The sequence below is a fragment of the Dreissena polymorpha genome, chromosome 8 (genome assembly GCF_020536995.1).
Source record: "Dreissena polymorpha isolate Duluth1 chromosome 8, UMN_Dpol_1.0, whole genome shotgun sequence".
Classification (NCBI taxonomy): Eukaryota; Metazoa; Mollusca; class Bivalvia; order Myida; family Dreissenidae; genus Dreissena; species Dreissena polymorpha.
In genome coordinates this window covers 18,277,922-18,299,829 of record NC_068362.1, presented here as the reverse complement: position 1 = coordinate 18,299,829, position 21,908 = coordinate 18,277,922, and the positions used below count along the sequence as shown (strand labels likewise).

The following is a 21,908-nucleotide window of genomic DNA, read 5'->3' as shown; positions in this document are numbered from 1 at the left end:
TTAAAGGGATCTTTTCACGGTTTGACAAAATTGAAAAAAGTTGTTACAGATTCGCAAATTTTCGGTTTAGTTATGATATTTGTGAGGAAACAGTATTACTGAACATTTGACATGGTCTAATATAGCCATTATATGCATCTTTTGACGATTTAAAACTTAAAAATTATAAAGCGTTGCAACGCGAAACGATTGAATAATCTGGAGAGTTCTGTTGTTGTCGTTTAAATTTGTTAAACTACGAAGATTGCTTATATAAGGTATAAAATACGCATCTTATGTATGCTTGGCAGGATAGCTCAGTCGGCTAATGCGTTTTTACTTCAGGATTCCGGGGGTCACTGGTTCGAGCCCTGCTGCAGGCTACTTTTTTCCCTTTTTTAAAGTTTTATTTTTGATTTTTTACTGGAGCTTTTAAACTTTAATGTTTACATTTATCAATATAAAGCATTTAATGACAAACTTCAAAACATGCCAAAATCTGTGAAAAGGCCCCTTTAAGGCATTACTCATATCATTTTAATGGGCCTTTTCACAGAATTTAGTATGTATTGAAGTTGTCATTAAATGCTCTATATTGATAAATGTAAACATTGGATCTAAAAAGCTCCAGTAAAACAAAACAATAATACAATTTAAAAAACCCAAAACATTTACCCTCAACTGGGCTAGAATCACTGACCCCTTGAGTCCTGGAGTAAAAAACGACCGTTTAATCCAGTCGGCCATCCATCCTCATGCAATGAGGGGCGTTTTTTATAGTTTATCTAAGCAATCCTGGTAGTATCACAAAATATAATGACAACAACAGAACTCTCCAAATTATTCAATCGTTTCGCGATGCAACGCTTTATAATTTTCATGTTTTTAAATCGTCAAAAGATGCATATAATGGATATTTTAGAGCATGGTAAATCTAAAGTATTACTGTTCTCTCACAAATATCATAACTAAAACGAAAATTTGCGAATCTGAAACTTTTTTTATTTTGTAAATTTTCCAAAACGTGAAGAGGCCACTTTAAATAATAACTGTTTTGAACGAAAACGTTTAAAAACTGCTCGAGCTATTTCGAAACAAATAAAAAAAATAATAATATTATGAATAATACTACTGCTAATAATAACAATTATTATTATTAACAACAAATCAAACGCTGAGATAACACACAGGGTTGGCTCCCGCAGTCTTTTCTAAAAGTTAATGGAAATAATATACAGGATCCTTCAAATCTATCTGAAGGTAACGATATGTTATTTTTACATAGTAATGTTTGTTATTGGCCTTATTTACCCAGGGTTGAACAGTTTGCCTGACGGACTTTCCATCAGCAAGTAGCTTTCACGTACAATGCGGTGACGTTAAGAAGAATTAATCTCCTGATAATGTTTCTGTAGTTTTGTTGTTACTATATCGTATATGGGATCTATTTATGTTTTAGCTAATTGTATCATGCTATATGGTTAAATATATAGCTTGTATTTCGCAAAGCAGTTCTTCAGCTTCTTCTTCAGATATTGTACAAGATCCCTCTCTGTGACATTGCCGTACAAGAAAAACAATACGTACAAAGGTCGCGGTGTAGTGCAGTTAAAAGTTGTTGTTTTTTTCGATCGTCATCAAAGAGCATGGTTTTCGATGTTACTGTTCCTAATAGGCCGTTATTGCAGACCAGACAGAGCAGTGGTCCAATGACAAAGCACTGAATACGCCTGCTGTGACGTCGGCTGGGTTTGAGGACTGTCCTTCAACTAAGACTCGTTGCCATGGCTTCGACCAGTGAGGAAGCTTAATTTCTATCCAGCTAAGGACATGTCCTCTGATTCCGTAGTAACCCACTTTCACGAGAAATCGTTTGTTCGGATCAACATCGAAGGCTTTAGAAAAGTCCATAAGGATTGCATCTCTATCTGTTCGCCAACATCAAGGGATGCGGAAAGGTCCTGTAGGGTGATGATAAGTTGCGATTCACATTGACAACTGCTTTTCCGGCAGCCAAGTTGATGGTCGACCAAGATTTTGTGTTTGTCCAGGTGTTACATGGCCTGGCTGTGGATTATGCGTTCCATAAATTTGCAGCATACGGATGTCAGAGAAATTGTGTGATAGTTAGCCGGGTTGCTTCTGTCGCCTTTCTTGAAGACTGGGGTCACATGTGCCAACGTCCATTCAGCTGGGACGCACCCTTGCTGTAGGGTAGTTCTGACCACTCGGCCATCCGTCTTCACACATTGATTAATGTATTTAATACTTAATATAAGCAATTCGCGTAGTATCACAAAATGTATCGACAACAACAAAACTCTGCAAATTATTCAATCGTTTCGCGTTGCAACGCTTTATAATTTTCAGGTTATTCAATCGTCAAAAGATGAATATAATATATATTTAGAGCATGGTAAATGTTCAGTATTAGAGTTTCCTGTTAACCAAAATTTGCGAATCTGAAATATTTTTTTAATTTTGTCAATTAACCGAAACGTGAAAAGGATCCTTTAAAATATGGATTATTTTTATAAAATGTTAGTGTTTTTTACCCTTCCTTATCAAAACGAGTTGTTGCCCTTATTTCTATTTACGACATTTTTGACCTCCGACAACACATGATGTAAGATGCAATTTGTAACTGACATTTCTTGTACAGCACTACTCCCTTAAATCATATGTATTTTCTCACCTTTTCAATGTCCTAGAGATAAAGAATTTCAATACAAATAGGGGATTATGGGCTTTCTGCTTGACATGATTAACCTAACCTTCTAAGGGGACACCTAGTTGCAATAATCAGCTTTATAACCCAATGGGTTGCTGATAATTGACCAGTCGCCAACTCCGCCCACATTTTGTCGATCAGCCAATCAGATATCGATTTTTCACACACCCCTCAGCAACGCTTATCTGGCCGCCATTTGGTCCGACAAACAAAGCGTGTTGTACATATGGAATGGACGTAATTTTTAAGAGTTTACACAGATTTTATATCAAATGCATGATCATTACTGTTCGATCATTATTCAAAATTGTAGGTGCTATACATACTTTATAAAAGGTTATTATTTTATCTTTATTTCTTGAACATATGAACGAGTAATGAGAAAACAACACACAATAAATAGTTTAACCACACCAGGTGTGTGTTCTATAAAACGTGTTATACCGTTTGATGCACAATATTATTAAGCAGTTTGGGCAACATAATAATTGCCACACGTGCTTATTAATCTCAGCGTAATTGTCGATGATTAATAAATAACAGTATGTTGCGTGGATCTCAGAATGAAGGAACATTTAGGCACTGTTAGGTACTGTACACAAGAAAAGAAAACTATTTAATTACTTAAATGATTTGCAATTATATATTTATTTTCTGTGGATCATAAACAAGGGAAATCATTATAAATTGTTAACTTAAATATTGTTTTAACTAAAGTAAAAACAACACAAAGGTGATTTCAACGCGGCTTAAATTAGCCAGCTTAAAGCGACTTCAAGTGTAAAATGTACGGCTTATAATACAACAACAACATTTCTAATACAACATATATTGGTACGGGGAGAAATGTGAACATTGCAATTAACATATAAGGGCCATCTTGTTATGAATAAGCAAATGCATAATATGCTTAATGTATTCAATTCGAATGTTCGTGAACAGCACCGTAATACCAACATTTCATTTTTTGATAGTGAAATGTAACAGGTTCGCATTAAACATACATGAAATAAAATGCATATTAGACTATCTGTTAATGAAACCACGAAATTAGGCCTGTATTAAATTATGGTAACAATCAAAATTTAATTTATGTCCAAATAAAAAAAATCGGTGTCTTTTTAAAAATAACACAATAAAACAAAGATCTAAACATTGTTAATAAACAAAAAACCCATCATGATATGGATATGTCATTTGCATTTAATATAAATATTTTCAAAATTATATATGAATAGCCACCGGGTTCACTGTCAGACGGTTGAATACAAGTTCAAAATCAATATGAAATAAATGCTCATTTTTACAACGGATTTTTCATCACCTCCCTATATAATATGTATAAGAAACGTTTCTGATAGTCAGTCTGCCGTTAACTCATTTATTTTGATTACGCCATTTCTCTCTGAAGTTTTTATGATTGTATTAACGTTTAACAAAGCAGTTTAGGTTAGTGTGCGGCTTTAATAATTCATTTTATAGAAAAGAGCATAATACATCATTACAAATATAGAATTTCCCTCACGTAATCCGCTATAATTGCGATCTGCTTGTCGGAGTTTTCTAATCACTAGACCACGTGACTATGTGGGCGGAGCGATCGATAATTTGGCGACTGGTCAATTGCAATGCGCTCTCTCTTGGCCATGGGTGCAAATATGTTATCAACAAAGCAAGGGTTAAGGAACACTGAAACTGCAAGAACTTATACAAGTTTACCTATCTTAACCACAAACTCATCCAAATGGTACCATTAAGCAAGAAATAATTGATTTTATTGACTTAGGTTTTGTTTTGTACACTGTATCCGCCATATTGGAAAATTGACCCAATATTGGTTAGGTCGCAGTGCACCAATATTTTGCACGTCGGGTTATGTGCTCCAGCCTATAAAGTCGATAACGATGTGGTATTCGATACAAAATACACTGTTTCAAATTTAAACATAAACATGTCAGCGAGAAAAGTGTGTTGAAACATCGTTGTCTTTTTATAGGGTGCATGCAAAGGATGACATCCGTACTAGGTTGCCATTCAGGTAAATTTAACATGTTTATGAAGGTTTATTCATTATTTTCCTCAATTTGTCTCGAACGACGTCTGTTTAGTGAAGCGCAGGGATTCACTGCGCTGAACTGCACCCTTGTTTATGAAGGGGTGCATATGGACTGCAACAGAAGCCATAGCAAAAATTATGAAAGGCTATGGGAGTCCGTTTATATGGACTAAGGGGACACCCTCCCAGTTACTAATTAAGCACTCCGATGACTAGTTGCAATAGTTCAACTCTCAGCTTTATAACCCAATGGGTTGCTGAGAGTTGCAATGCGCTCTCTCTTGTCCATGGGTGCAAAATGTTATCAACAATGCAAGGGTTAAGGAACACTGAAACTGCAAGAACTTATTAAAGTTTACCTGTCTAAACCACAAACTCATAAAAATTGTACCATTAAAGCAAGAAATTACTGCTTTTTATTGACTTAGTTTTTCATTCGTACGCTGTATCTGCCATATTGGAAAATTGACCCAATATTGTTTAGGTCGCAGTACACCAATATTTTGCACGTTGGGTTATGTGATGGAGCCTATAAAAGTCGATGACAATGTGGTATTCAATACAGACTACACTGTTTCAAATTTAAACATGAAAATGTCAGCGAGAAAAGTGTGTTGAAACATCGTCGTATTTTTATAGGGTGCATGCAAAGGATAACATCCGTAGGTTGCCATTCAGGTAAATATATAACATGTTTATGAAGTTTATACATTATTTTCCTCAATTTGTCTCGAACGACATCTGTTTAGTGAAGCGCACAGATTCCGTGCGCTGAACTGCACCCATGTTTATGAAGGGGTGCAAATGGACTGACAGAGCCGCCATAGCAAAAATTATCAAAGGCTCTGGGAGTCCGTTGTTATGGACTATCAGATGATGGACTTGAGCTATGTTGGCGGGGCCTTGTGCCCTGGTACCATCACGGAAGCTAAATTGGTCTTGACCTGATGGGTGTGAAAAGTAACTGGGGCCTCTACTACACTTTCTTACTTTTGACTTTACTTTTTTATACCTTTACTATTGTAGCTTTACTTTATACTCTTGCCTTGCGCACCGTCAAAGAAATGTCAAGCCATGACAGTTTGATGAAACCATGTAGATGTAGATTACATGTGTATCTACTTGCTTTTGAAAAACATTACCGGCTAAAATTAATGGTGAAATACTTACGTAACAATTGCTGAATAAGATTACGCCCATTATTATATATATTTTAAGAAAATTTCATACATATAGGATCTGGCACAAGTTGTCGTATCATACCATATTTTATTAAACGAGTTAAGGAATTAGTAAGCGAGCCAATTTCCTGGACAAGTTTAATAAAATATGGTATGATATGATAACGAGTGTCATATCTTTTATGTCACAAACTTTTTAATGAGTAAATTAAATAAATTTTTGCGCAAACATAATGATAAATCCCGAATGTTGTTTACATTTTGTGACATCATTTGACGTTGCAACGTCATTTCAGCAAAATAACAAAATGCTATCGGTCAATCAAACCAAAATAAGCCAATGAAAACGCTTAAAAAGTATATTACACCAGGGCCCTCAATCTATCAAATCTGCGGCCAAATTTCGGCCTCAGTCCCCCACCTGAAAAGTATACTTTTTTCATCTTTTGGGGGGAAGGGGGGGGGGGGGGGGAAATTCCCCCTGAATTTTTTTTTTTTAATTAGATGTGTCTCATGATTATTATATCTCAATTCTATTTCAATTTAATCTTGTCAAACACACTACATTATGAAAAAAGAAACAAATATAATGCAAACACGTACAAATATAATAATGAGAGCGTAAGTACAAAAATCAGGGCTTACTCTGCCATTCACCAAATAAGCCAATGGCTACAAATTGACCAATTTTGATAAAAAAAAATTCTATTTGGCTACAACCTTTTCTTCATTAAAACTATTTAAGTAACCAAAAATAGAAGAATTTAGTCAATTTGGCTAAAGAAATTTTTGAGCCAGGGGAAACCCTAAAAATCCCCCCCAAAAGCGAAACGTCGTGAAAATTCCCCCTCATGAGGGTAGCGACCCGCTTCCCTAAAATGGATTGAGGGCCCTGTACACATGTGAAAGATAAAAATATTCGTAATGGTTATATTACATGGGAAACAGGGTATGGCATTTGATAAAAAAATTATGAAGTACATTAAATGCCTGTTTGAAAAATTGCTGCTTAATAGGAACACTAGCAAGATGTTAAGTAGATTAAAGTTTTTATTTCGCTCAAATTTGGGTCCGGTAGGGGGATCCTAGTCCAACTTGTTGATGCTCTCAAATATTAAGTTACTTTTTTATATTGGTAATATTTGGAGCGTACAACGGGGGAAAGACCAAAACAATGGTGGAAAGTTTTCCTTCTTTGTCTATATTGTTGCGCAAGTATTTTGTGCCCAACATTCAAGCTCCGACATCAGACAAAAAAAACATGTTTGTTTCAGGATACCCGACTGACGGTGTCAGTTTACCCCCGACTGCAATTTTTGTATCCCCAAAAAAATTTTAAATCGCATTTTACACTATTCGGCCGCGATTTAGATCGCAAATGTATTGATTAAAATAAGTACATTCAAAACAATCTATTACCGGTAATTATGGACCAAATCGGCAGAGTTGCATTCAATTTCACACATGTTAATCTCTTTTGTCCAAACACCGCAGACAGCAGTCTACACAATAGTTCAGTAGACGTGCTATGCATGTTTTCATTAAACGCCCAACACTTACTCCACTTCCGTCCAGATGTTCTCTTGAATCAGTATACACGATTACTGTTTCAATAATTACTCAACTAAAAGACCTTTGAAATTAATTTAGAGGAAATAACAAATTATTTGTGATATAATTGTGTTAAAAATACCAAACAAACTTTTAACCGAAATCAACAGATTTCTATGTTCTCTGCGCTACAAAGTTTGTATAAAAAAATCAAAACACGAACGCTTTCCTTGACGTTGTACATTTTCGCGCTCTTTTGTCTGGAAATATGCATAATGACTATATTGGAAGCATTTGTAAACGTCGTGTTAACATTAAAAAATCGGAGGTGTGTTTCGGATTACAAGTTATTATTCTCATTATGGAATTTAACAGAATATTTATACTTGTGTTCTATTTGTTATGAATTAAATATCGATTTGTTAAAACGCTTTATGTGTCGAAAAATATGTTTTGATAATATTATGCATTAAAAGCACAATTTTCAGAAGGATAACACCTGTTGGCTATCATCAGTCTCTTACGTAACTTGCCATGGTTTTATCGCCGAGAAGTACACGGTTCGGACCAATTAATGTGGTACATGTAGGTAAAACAAAGCCATAAAACTGCAATAAACCCCTGAAATTATCGATTTATAGTGACATGGGGTTATTTACGCATATCTGATTCACACTGTTGCCACCAGTTTATTTCAGATCCTACAGTAAAAAAAAATTAAAAAATTCCCGACCTACCGACCCTCATTTTTTTGAGCCCGTAACCTGAAACAAACATTTTTTTTTTTAGGCCTCAACGGAGTGCAATGATATTTACATACCTGAGTAGATAATTCATGTCTCAATAATGTTCCGCAAGAATTATGTAATGACACTTTGAATTGTGCACGCCTGAGCAAATTAAATCCAACCACTTTTCACATTTTCAATATCTTTCGATTCACTCGCTGTGTAGAAATTTATCGATGACGCAGCCTCAATCTTAACCATGGGGTTTAAATGTGAAGAATAAGCGGCGGAAACACAGTTTCCATTTGTCTGTTGTGGCGCAGAGCGTTATATAGTAAAGCAATATTATTATACTTTTCTGCATTAATTGAGCATTGTTTTTTTTCTAAAGTGACAATAAAAAATGTGTAAGTTCTGAAAAAAATAACATTTTATTTTTATGTTTATACGGTACATTAATAATAGTGATACAGATCGTACAGTATACCGTCCTATGTAATATAGAATATAAGTACATATAACAACACAGACAGAGGTGTGAAAAAGACATGCATAAAAAGTTGATGAAACAAAGCAGAGTGAATAGAAACTGCACCATATCTGTTTTGAACATATATGCTTATTAAATAGACAAAGATGAGCATACTAGATCTACTTAGGTAAAATTCGCTGTTAAAAGCTCATGTTAAATAAAATTACGCATACACGCTACACCGTAATGCATTCTTCTGATTGGTTCATATTTAAATCTGTTTCATAACATGGCGAGAGGTCAGTGATTGTATTGTGATTTAAGCAGAAGTTTTAACTGAAGAATTTATGCCTTTCTAACTTTAATTCGACGATATTTGAGGTAAAAATGGACGTCTGAACTAAAACATTATGAATTGGTAATGTTATTTTGCAATTCTACGCAAATTGATGAAAGTTTAAACTTTCTGGTTTCCACCACTTAATTGGTCCTTCGCCGATAAGACGTTCCAACGAATTTAGCCCATATAAAAAGTATCTCTCAATTCTTTGTGCGCCTTATAAAGTAGACTAGGGACCCATTCCCAATGGACAAAAAGTTTTTATTTTTCCCAAATGGAACCTAAAATTTTCCAATATCATGTTCCAAAAAAGAATATTTTTTAATAAGTCAAAACATGTCAATTATCTCTAAATCCAGCTCTATAAGTTGAACCTTAGAAAATATAATATTGAAAACACTTATTATCAAATTTAAAGTATTTGTAAGCATAAAATCTGAAATCGTATATGCTCATGATGTATCCAATAAGAATTAATGTTTGTTGATCTATTTATGAGTGAATACAAATGGAACATTATAAGCATTCATGCAGGATGAAGGATTGCAACAAATGGAATTGTATTTACCTTAAAATTGTTAACCGCATCTGTATAAATATATTTTGCAAATCCAAATGTATATTCATTACTAGCTCATCTCCACTACAGAAATGGCATCATTATGTTTACTTAATACCTTTTTCCTACCTGTTGATTTTTTGTTGTTATTTTATTTTTATTTTCTTTGGAAATGCAGAAATTAGAATGTCTTAGCATGTTGACATATTCTTTGTAAATGTATGTGTTTAGACAACGCCTGTCATAAAATCAACAACATTAATTTCCCAATTTTAGGCAAAAGTACCTGAAAATTTCCAATCCAAAGAGCCCTGGCCCCTTTCCCAAAATGGTGAAAAAAACACTGTAGTTACAACTAATCCAACTCCCAGCTACTTACCCTCTGCTCTGGGTTGGCTGAGAGTTACATTGTGTATGGGCATTTTTATGTTAACTCGTCACCTGGAATCCAGGAGGCACTTTAATTAGTAAAATGAGCAGCATTAAAAGTTTTTTAGCATACATAAACACAAAAATATAATCAATATATCCCTAATGTACACAGTAATAACAACATTATATGATCTGCTGTGCTTGCAGAGTAATAATATTAAGTTTCAACCATTTCAACGGTTCATGAAAATGTATAAGCGTAACTTTGTCCAATAAAGATGGAATTTTCAAATAGCTTGGCAAAAGTGATCAGCATCATGAGACTTATAGTGTTACATACAAAAAGCAGGTTCCTATGTCCAAGGTCAAGGTCACAATTAAAGGTTACATGTGAAGTTTTGGAAATAAGTTCCTGACACTTTGTAAGGAGCATAATTTTATCAAACAAAGATGGAATTTTCAAATGCTTGGCAAAAGTGATCAGCATCATGAGACAGAGTGTCACGGGCAAGTGTCAATCAGTCTCAGATCACTCCAGCAATTAGTTGTAATTTGCTTGAGGTATAGATCTTCTAGTGCCATGTTAGATTTCAATCAATATTTGTTGTGGATATCAAACGTAATTTGTAAGAGCTGCTACTCACCCTATTAAAAGGCATATAACATCAGTCTTGGTTTGAGTTGCCTTGGCTGGAAATGAATTAACTCTTTCAGTGCTGGAACCAAATTTTGAAGGCCTTTGCAAACAGTTTGGATCCATCAGGATCCAAACTGTTTGCTATTCTGATAGTATTCTTTGAAAAAAATCGAAGAAACTGCTAATTTTAGCAATTCAGCAGACAACATTTTAGCAGATGAAAAATTTCCTAGCATGCAAAGGGTTAAGGCATAAATAAAGCTGTATACAAAGCAGTAGAGGCTTAAAGGAAGTTAAAATGGTAATGGTCACAAAATGTGTTCATAAACAAGATCATGTAAAAGGGTCAAAGATGTACCCAATGTCTTAGGTTAAATATGTAGTTCCTAAAAATATTGGCTGATAGCCACTTTGGCTTAATACGACTTAAAAAGACCCAAGGCTGTGTGGATTAATATGGTAGGGAATTTAAAAAATAGACAAAAGAGTGTTTTCTACATGTGTAGTTGATTCTAAGGTGACATTTCTGACCAGTAATGGTGCTGTTAACATTTACTGCCATATATTTTCTCTTCTTTTTGAGAATTGAAAAATCAAACAAAATTGAAATTAATAGATAGAAGTCACAAGTCTAGAGAGAAATATATGGGTTATTAATTCCTGAATAATTTTCAATTTTCATAACTTAACATTTAACAGATGAGACACATTCATTGCACACAAGTTGTGTTGTATATTTTGAGGGTTTTATAGTCTCTTGACAATGTAAAGGCTACATGTATAAATTGTAGCATGTAGAGCAAACTGAATCATTATGTGCCATAAACAACTTGTCATCCCTTTTGGGTGTTTGGTGCCTGTTTGTAAAATGTATAATCATGCATATTTTGAATGCAGTGTAGCCTAAACAACAGGGTGCAGCACTCTGTCCCCTTAGGCTCCACCCTGCCTCCTCAAACCCCAACATGCTCTTATTTCGTTTGATCACACAATTATACAGCAAATTGTATTTGAAGTTGTAATAATTCAAAATTTCTCCCAGTGGAATTAATTTTATTAATTATAGAAACAATGTTCTGAATGAATAAAAACTTAAAATATAAAATAATAACATTGGAACATTGAAAATTTCACAGGGATACTATATATATATGCCTTTGCATGCTAGTGACCTTTCAGCAAAAGAGCACCTTGCCCTTTTAAATTCCTAGCTGGCGCACTGGTAAATAGTTATATGGAATGAAGATGTGTCATATATCATTGACTGCTGCTTGTGTTATGGATCAAGACTGACATAATAATAAATTGCATATCATAACACATGCAAGTGTTATCCTTTATATGCCTTATTAAACTTTACATAAATATAGAAAAAAAATTATGATGTATTCATGAACAAAAAACAATTAACATCAACAATTCTCATACTGAATTATTGTGATCAGGTAAGATGATTGCTCCATAGCTAGTTGCTGTGATCAGGTAAGGTGATTGCTCCATAGCTAGTTGCCGTGATCAGGTAAGGTGATTGCTCCATAGCTAGTTGCCGTGATCAGGTAAGGTGATTGCTCCATAGCTTGTTGCCGTGATCAGGTAAGATGATTGCTCCATAGCTAGTTGCCGTGATCAGGTAAGGTGATTGCTCCATAGCTAGTTGCCGTGATCAGGTAAGGTGATTGCTCCATAAATAGTTGCCGTGATCAGGTAAGGTGATTGCTCCATAGCTAGTTGCCGTGATCAGGTAAGGTGATTGCTCCATAAATAGTTGCCGTGATCAGGTAAGGTGATTGCTCCATAGCTATTTGCCGTGATCAGGTAAGGTGATTGCTCCATAGCTAGTTGCCGTGATCAGGTAAGGTGATTGCTCCATAGCTAGTTGCCGTGATCAGGTTAGGTGATTGCTTCATAGCTAGTTGCCTCGTATGTTTAAGGACCAGGAGGATGCTTTCATTCTGCTTCATTCTGGTTCTGGTGGTAATGCTGGGGACATCTTATGGTAACAGACTGGCAGGACTGTCAACTCTGGATGACTACATGAATATCTGCATGGATGGCATCATTCACAAGGACAAGCCCACCCCAGAAGCAGAGCTGTTTCAAAAAGTTGGTAATATTTTTTAATGGTTTTACATACGTTTGCACTGGAGCTTATATATAGATATACTAAGTAGTTTTGTCAAATTGTGTAATTAAGTCCAACGTGATAACAGTGGTCAGTCAAGGTAAATGACCAATATGATCGTTGTTGACAGGTGACCGTTGTTCTCAGTGTCCACTTTTTAGATGGCTGGCCAGTTGGTAGAATTGCTAGATGGTTACCCCAGCCTGTTGTTTGCAAACAATGACAGTGTAATGTAAACAAAATGCTAATTGCCAAAAAATTAGTATAACATAAATTCTTTTTAGTAAAAAATACAAATTAATATAATAAATTTATTTAAATGCATACCTATTATTAATCTATGAGCTTTTTAAACTCTTTTTACTCTTGCATTTGGTTTATTCAGTAAATTCAACAGTCTAGTTGTATAATGTTCATTGATAGATGTTTTTAAATAATGGTCGTCACATGTCATAGACGTCACGTCTGAAAATGTATTATTAGCGCATTATTGTTATAGACAGAGGGTACAGCATAGCAGTATTCTTCTCATTCAAAGAAACAGACACTAAAAGCTTTTAAAATTTAAAATAAAATGTTTGTAACAGAAGTTTTAAGTGACAAAGCGTCCACTTTCATAATAAGTGAAATTGTATGAAGAAGTTGCAATTTGATGTTAGTTTTGCAAAAATATACTACCACTTATACTTTTATCGCCTTCTAATGACAACACTATCTAGATAATTGTTGTTGTGACACCTTATCAGAGAAAAAGATCATCTATTAACTTTGTCATGCCCTCTTACCATGGCATTATGACTGGGCCCCTAATCGCTACCTATATTCACTTTGTTATTGTTACATGCTTATGTTTCATGCTATCAAAATATAACTCGTCCATAGCTTGTTATAATTTATTAGAAAATTCCTTGATAAAAATTTCGTGTCATCCTTATGTCGTCATAGTGCGTGGCTGTTGTAGACAGGTGACTGTTATTCACAGGTGTGATATAGAAGGATTTTTGTTGGGGGTAATCCAGATTGACTGTTGTCGACAGGTGACAGTTGTTCTCAGGTGAACGTTCAGTCAAGTTGGACTGTAATTCTATGATATTTGACTAATTCTCAGGGGTTAACTTAAGCATTTGACTTTCACTTACCCAGAGGGCAAGTTACCTTGCCAATGTAATTATATACCCCCAGCGCAATGTTATTGACACTGGGCACATTTTGTTTACAGGACAGTTAGGTTCTTTAACAAGTGTTTAATTAAATAAATAATAATTGCTCTACGTTTTTCAGTGCCACAACATAAAGTAAAATATTCTCATGTTTTTATCTGCTGGATCATATAAGTAACCTGTCATTGGTGCAGATGACAGACAAATAAATGTTACTGAACAGAATTACATTTACACTTCTGATAGTGTGAAAACTTCAGCATAAAAGGAACATGTACTTTTAATAATGTGAAAACTTCAGCATAAAAGGAACATGTACTTCTGATAATGTGAAAACTTCAGCATAAAAGGAACATGTTTGCAGTGCACCCCATGGAAGGACCGCAGCTGCTGTACAAAGGAGATAACTGAAAGCTTGCACATTAATGCCACCTGGTATAACTTCAACTGGAACCACTGCCCGCAGCCATTGTCCCCCAAGTGCAAGGGCCGCTTTCAGCAGGATCTGTGTTTCTACGAGTGTTCACCTAATGTTGGGCCATGGCTTGTAAAGGTCAGGATCTGTGTTTCTTTACAGAGACCAAACTCTTTAGTTCTTATCTTAATCATTTTCAACTTGGTTTCAGAAGAGATGGTTAGACCATTGTCATACCGAAATGGGTCTTATGCCAAGTGCGTTCAGAGAAGCTCAAACCCTGCCTACGCAGACAGGTCAGCAGGTTACCTGTCAGCTTATGAGACCTTAAAACCATGCATGACTGTAGCAGACATAAAATCTGCTAATCCCACTGCATGATTGCGCAGGCTCTTTCTTGAATTATGCTGGCCGCATATGGAATAAGATCCACTTTTTGCATGACGGAGGTCAAATTTATAACCTTTTCCACAGCATGATGATTATAATTTATTGTGGTGTATATTGGTTGATAGTAAGAGACACAAGAGTCATATTGTAATATGACACATAGTAATGTTTGAATTATTTCTTCTGGTCAGTTGTTCATGTGTCTTATCAGAATTCAATGGAACGTTTGAAGCTCATTGCCACATGAAGGTGTGTATTTCATAGTTAAGCAAATTGTGAACAAATTGTCAAGAGGCCAGAGTCATTCTGTTTTGTAAAAGGTAAGTTTTGTTCATTTTTAAATGTAAAAGTCATCAGGGGTTAACATACCTGTAGTAAGCCATAAATAATTTCATCACAAAAATGACTTCTTCTGACTTTCTCTCAGATTTTCAAAGCTATCTGAAAAGATGTGAAATTCTACTTATAAAAAATCTGAGCAGGTGCACAAAACTAATTTGGGTTTTCAGGTTGATGGAATGAAGATTCGCAAGGAGCGCTTCGTGGATGTGCCCCTATGTCAGTCCGAGTGTGATGCATGGTGGGAAGACTGTAGAGATGATTTCACGTGCACTGATAACTGGTCGCGTAACTTCAATTGGACTACAGGTATCACAGTATCATTTGATCTTGAATAGTTAAAATGCTGATTATATTGAAAACTCGAAAAACCAACAACACAGGTTTAATCCTTTCCCACTCAGAAGTAAAGTGAAAATGGCTATGTGCAAACAGCATAACACTAGAACAGCCTGCGAGTAACTTGAAGTCTGTTCAGGTTTTATGCTGTTTGCTGCTCTAATGGTTGGAAATGAAGCCTTTAAATCTTACATACAGTAAGAAAGGTCTTAAATTATATTTATCTTTCTAAGGGTCTACAAGTGCGTAAAAATAGCTATCTAAGGGTTAAGCGTTTTACATGATTTCATCAAATATGTTTACCGAAAAGTGTGGGGTTTACATGTTACCACATACTGGTACCTATTTCCTTCTATATTTTGCGGGATATCAATTACAGGTTTAATGTTTTTTATTTTATTCAACATATCATTAATTTATCTGGATAGTTATGGTCATAAGTTTATAACAATTTTGTCTATAAAGTTTCTACTTTTTATGCCCCCGGATCGATAAATCGGGGGTGTATTGTTTTTGGCCTGTCTGTCATTCTGTTCCAAACTTTAACCTTACAGTAAAGTTTTGCAATAACTTTTGAAATATTGAACATAGCAACTTGATATTTGGCATGCATTTGTATCTCATGGAGCTGCACATTTTGAGTGGTGAAAGGTCAAGGTCATCCTTCAAGGTCGAAGGTCAAAAATTTTAAACTTTAATATAGTAAAGTTTTTAAATAACTTTTCAAATATTGAACATAGCAACTTGATATTTAGCATGCATGTGTATCTCATGGAGCTGCACATTTTGAGTGGTGAAAGGTCAAGATCATCCTTCAATGTCAAAGGTCAAAAATTTAAATATTTAAAATAGTAAAGTTTTTTCAATTTCTTTTGAAATATTGAACATAGCAACTTGATATTTGGCATGCATGTGTATCTCATGGAGCTGCACATTTTGAGTGGTGAAAGGTCAAGTTCATCCTTAAAGGTCAAAGGTCAAATATTTAAAACTTTAATATAGTAAAGTTTTGCAATAACTTATGAAATATTGAACATAGCAACTTGATATTTGGCATGCATGTGTATCTCATGGAGCTGCACATTTTAAGTGGTGAAAGGTCAAGGTCATCCTTCAAGGTCAAATGTCAAATATTTAAATATTGAAGATAGCAACTTGATATTTGGCATGCATGTGTATCTCATGGAGCTGCACATTTTGAGAAGTGAAAGGTCAAGGTCATCCTTCAGGGTCAAGGTCAAATTTTGCAATATTGAAGTTAGCAACTATATATTTCAAATGCATGTGTATCTCATGGAGCTGCAAATTTTGAGTGAATAAAGGTCAAGGTCGTCCTTCAAGGTCAAAGATATCATGGCTCCAAAGCGGCGCAATAGGGGGCATTGTGTTTCTGACAAACACATCTCTAGTTTGTCCAATGTTTTTCCTGTTTCCTGTCTATTTATTATTCATTAACCAGATTTTCACAGTGGTAAAAATTTCTTATACATGTATTAGATTGAGGTAAGGCGGGCGGGTATGTGAGCGGCATCAATAAGGTAGTTTACTGGACATGTGGGTCACTAAAGGACAGCTCCTGCTAAGAAAATTTGCAGCGAGAAAAGTTCGATAAAGGCAAATATCCATACGAAATAACGCTTAACACTTTCTTGCTGATATGGCTGGAAAGTGAGCATCATTTAAACAATTAATGCAAGTAATAAAAGGTAAAAAACAGCTTAAAATAGCCATCTCGGCATGGCCGTTGCCATCTTGACCAACATGTGATTGCCCTCTCTGATACATGCTTAACATGTCATTCCATATGGGACCATTCTGAGTCAAGATCAACATCACTGTTTTTGAATATAGAAACACCTTTCTCTCAATGGTTGGGGCTTTTATGGTGGTATTAATCTGAAATGCTATGCATTAAAAGCATACATGTAGACATAAGTTGTGATTGCACAATAATATCAATTAAATGAATAACTGAAACATTGAAATCCATTATTGGGTTGCACAGTTAGCTGCCATGTTTCTTCTCTTAAAATTACTTTTAGCTTATAGGGGACAATTTATATGTTTGTTAAACAAAAAATAAATATTGAAGTTGTTTGAATGTGATATAAAAATATGAATTTCTGTTTGCAGGTACATCCCAATGCCCCACAGGCTCATATTGCCTCACATTCAACGAAATGTTCAAGAATTCAACAAACTTCTGTGAGAAAGTCTGGGACCATTCATGGAAGGTGGTCAACAATACCGATCCTGATGGCTGCTTTGTGATGTGGTGGCAGCAAGATGCAGAAAACCCTAACTACCAGGTTGCGAAAGACCGGGCCCTGAAACTCCTTCAAGCTTCCTCATCATTGACTGTTAACGTCTCCAATTGTTTTTTTGTCTTTGTTGCCATTTTGGTGGTTGTGATTAGGTAAGATTTCTAGCAGCGTTTTATGTGCGGCTTAAAGGGTGGTTTTATTTTACAAATCTTACAAACTCTTTCTTATTAAGCGGGCAATGTTAGTTCAATCGAACGCAAAAGTAAACAATTCAAATGTGCGCATACCATTTATGTAAAATACAAATACAGTATATCAAAATTTGACAATGCATATTGTTATGTAATAGAGTGTTTTAAATATCAAAGTTAAAAAGGACTAGATTACACACCACATATATGTATGTAATTAAAAATTGTGAATAAATACATAAAATGTGTAAGGAAGGGGGAGTAACAAGTCAGAGCATGAAAACCACGTGACTGACCAAGAGGCCCGCTCCTGTAATTTTTGGACATGCTAAATGTTTGTATGTTAAATCAGTTTTTATCCAGTATTAATTAAAACCTGTTTATTGAAGCTAAATCACAGCAAAAGCCTTATAATATAGATACTTATAGATATTATAGATACACTTGCCAGTTTGTTTCTTATGTAATATTAGTTTAGTAACTGTGCAGTTTGTAAAGCAAGATTTTTAGTCAAATCAGAATAGGGGAAATCGAGGTCATTGCATTGATCATGTGACTAGATGCAAAATATATACTGAACAATATTATTTTAGATGAGATTTTTGCCAACATGCAATAGGTGATATCAGTGTCATTGTATTAAATATGATTCTTGTTTGATACAAAATATATACTGAACAATATTGTTTGAATGAAATAAATACATTTTAAAAGTTGTCTTAAGAATTACGTCTGTGATATAAAAGGACAAACAGAATGTTCATGAAATTTTCAAGGAATGCACTCGTTACGCTAAAATTATTTGCTTTCTTTGACTTTGTTCATTTTCAGGTTAAGTGATTTTCAAGGACTACTTAATGATGAACCTGTTTTATTTTTGTTTAAATATGTTTCTCTTAATGTTTTTAAATTAATTTTTTTAAAGCTTATCAAGTGCTTTGATGCTTTTGTTGTTATTTTCTTTTGAAATATTAATGTAATCAACTAGCAAACGCTTCAATATAAATGTAAGACATCGAATGCTGTTTTATATGAACTTCTATTAACTTGTGAACATATCACTACCGTAACTGCTGAATGTTTTGTAATATAAAAGGTTGTTGACGATATCTAATGGAGAAAATTTGCATAATTATAAAATATAGAACCTGCTGTTGATGTAAACATGTTCAAATCATGTTAATTTTTTAAAACAATAGCTGTAACTTAATTTTACTCTATGTTTTGAAAATGGGTCTGACAATTGGCTTTAGCTGTATTGAATCAAACAGTTTTTATCAGATCTTCACTAAAATTTTGAACATCTTTGTTGAAATAAATGAATGCTCAAATTGTAACCCAATCCACCTTAGATATAGTATAGTTATGACCCATGATTTATCTAATTTGTAACTGTTGATCCTCATTAAAATGCGGTGAAATGCAAATTAATGCAAAAAACATGTGACATGGTGTATATAGAATTGGTAATGGGCTGGTGAAATAGTTGTCATATCACTTGTGAACATTATTGGTGTCATGTTTTATTTTCCTTTATGAAAAAATGGGTAGGGGGAATAAAGCAGTCAGACGCTTTGAGATATTAGCCTGATTATATATGTGTGAATTTACCTACATAACATACAGATCAGGTTCGAGTTTTGTTCCTGTCCAGTGATTTTTAACAGAATTACTGGCCTTGGACTTGTTCTTTAAAATTATAGTTTTTCAGCCTTCTTCCGAAACACTTTCATACACTGACTTCATTTCTGGCATGACAGTCCACCTACATGACTTACAAATCAAGTTTGAGTTTTGTGCCAGTCATTGCTTTTTGACAATTTTTTCTTAAAAAAAAAACCCTCTAAAATTGTGTTTTAATTGGATAAAGCTGGCTGCTGTGGCTTCAAAGTTCAGAAAGGGCATTGTGCTTCTCGTTTACTTTTATAGTTACACTTATCCCAACCATCTTTGAGATAAAGACGTAGTACATGTACACACTCTGGGTCCTCACATAATGCAGATTCAGACAAGAAAGGAACGTTTAAACTAAAAAAAACAGTCCCATATACTCTTGAACGGTCGTTAAGTTTTGTTGTATTGATAGAATTATGTGTATCTCTGCTCTGACAGTACTAAAAGAGTAATACTATTTAATTTATTATTACAATACAATGCTAGTTTGTGTTTTCATTTTGAAGACATTAATAACTTCATTTGGAACACCTTTATGAATATTGCTCATTACATGTTTTTTTTTTGTGTTTTGTGTACATCTCTTACAAATTTAAAGAGAAAAACTGGTTATAATGCAGGGTTGTCTAAGTCCGCAATATTTACTGACCATTCCATGTTTTATTGTTTCATGTATTTCGATAACATTATCCAGACACTGAATTAACAGGCTGTATGCCGAATTTATTTACCCTTTACCACTAAGATACGTATTTTGATTCATTTGTAGTCACATAGAAAGTCAAATTCAATTAAATGCCTTTCTTACTTAATTCAAGTTTCAAAGGCTTCATTTCCAACCCTTAGATACTGATAAGCAACAAACAGCATAAAACCTGAACAGACTGCCAGTAACTCGCAGGCTGTTCTGGTTTTATGCTGGTTGCAAAAGCCATTTTAACTTTGCTTCTAATGGGGGAAAGGGTTAAAATATCATTACCATGAATATATGATCACTCGGAAAACCAGGCGTATTGCTTGAGGGTATAGTGTTGTCCCAGATTAGCCTATGTAATTACCACAGGCTTATTGCTTGAGGGTATAGTGTTGTCCCAGATTAGCCTATGTAATTACCACAGGCTACTTGGAAAAGGCACTTCATGCATAGACTGGGTTTTCTTTTAGAAACAATTTAAAGAATTGCATAAAAGCGGAAAGTTTTGAAATAAAGTAATCATTCCTGCAATGCCCGTATTAAACATATCCCAGAATGTGCTATAATTTAGAAATTCTTCCCAATCCAGACATACAAACAGAACTGGCTCATTTAAAAATCACATGCTGTATCAACTGTTATTATTTTCAATAAGCTACTAACATTGGTGAATAAAACAGGACAGTGTTGTTTGTACCTGGGTAGAAGTGGGTATTTCTGAATTCTAACACAATCTGGAGTGAGTGTATTGAATGAGAGTAAGCTAAGGGAAACTATAGCAAGGAGCATTTTATTTTGGTTTGAAATTATTTGAGTGCTTAGATATGAATAGTGTAGAGCTAACTTGTATTTGTTCTGAATTTAGCCTTAATTAGTAGTTCAAATGGATTTTTGTGCCTATTGATAAAATAATGTATAAACAAATATAAACATTTGAATATTAATAAAAAAATATTAGCAGATTTAAAGCTTCCTAGTATTTTTTATCTTATATAAAATAACCACTCCATGTTGAAAACAAGTAAAAGGGATTTCATACATTCAATTAAAAATATCCTAAATCCCTATCAAGAACCACATGTACTCAGTTTCAATAAAAGACAATTTCTCACACAATACATGTGTACGTGGGTTGAGATGCTTGTAACAGTCTGTTTAATAAAATCTGCAATAATGGCATCCATGTGAGTTTTATGTTCCACAAAAGGGACGTGACATGTAGGAGCTGCTTTGTCCATCCATCCAAATTCATATTGATGGAATTGAGTTTGCCTTGGTCCAAAACAAATTTCGCAGATCATTTCTGTCCAAGCAAATGTTCATCCTTCCAAATGTTCGTCCCTTGTGGTTCACACTTAGTTTTTGCACAAAATCTAACACTGAGGATCAGAATATGATGAGTCTGGATGTCCATAGAGCAAATCTGTGCATATTGTCAGGTCATTTTGCTACAGTGAATTTTTATGCCCCCAGATCGAATGATCGGGGGTATATTGTTTTTGGCCTGTCATTCTGTCACTGTGTCGTTCTGTCCCAAAACTTTAACATTGGTCATAACTTTTGCAATATTGAAAGTAGCAACTTGATATTTGGCATGCATGTGTATCTCATGGAGCTGCATGTTTTGAGTGGTTTAAGGTCAAGGTCATCCTTCAAGGTCAAATAAATTGCTTCAAAGCGGCACAGTAGGGGGCATTGTGTTTCTGACAAACAC

General features: G+C 34.6%; 1 protein-coding gene across 5 annotated transcripts; it reads left to right on the top strand.

Annotated features, from left to right (window-relative positions):
• The first annotated feature begins 2,566 nt into the window (after positions 1-2,566).
• Positions 2,567-21,156, top strand: LOC127841640 (folate receptor gamma-like). Of its 5 annotated transcripts, XM_052370634.1 has the most exons (7): positions 2,587-2,605; positions 4,707-4,748; positions 5,406-5,444; positions 12,538-12,709; positions 14,253-14,441; positions 15,203-15,341; positions 17,505-21,156. In XM_052370634.1, the coding sequence occupies exons 1-7, from the start codon at positions 2,601-2,603 to the stop codon at positions 17,789-17,791; spliced, it is 873 nt and encodes a 290-aa protein (XP_052226594.1). In that variant the 5' UTR covers positions 2,587-2,600; the 3' UTR covers positions 17,792-21,156. The 5 variants fall into 5 exon arrangements, with proteins under 5 accessions (XP_052226596.1, XP_052226595.1, XP_052226594.1 ...); XM_052370635.1 differs by lacking the exon at positions 5,406-5,444 and having other exon boundaries at positions 2,585-2,605; XM_052370636.1 differs by lacking the exons at positions 4,707-4,748; positions 5,406-5,444 and having other exon boundaries at positions 2,567-2,605.
• Positions 21,157-21,908: the final 752 nt, after the last annotated feature.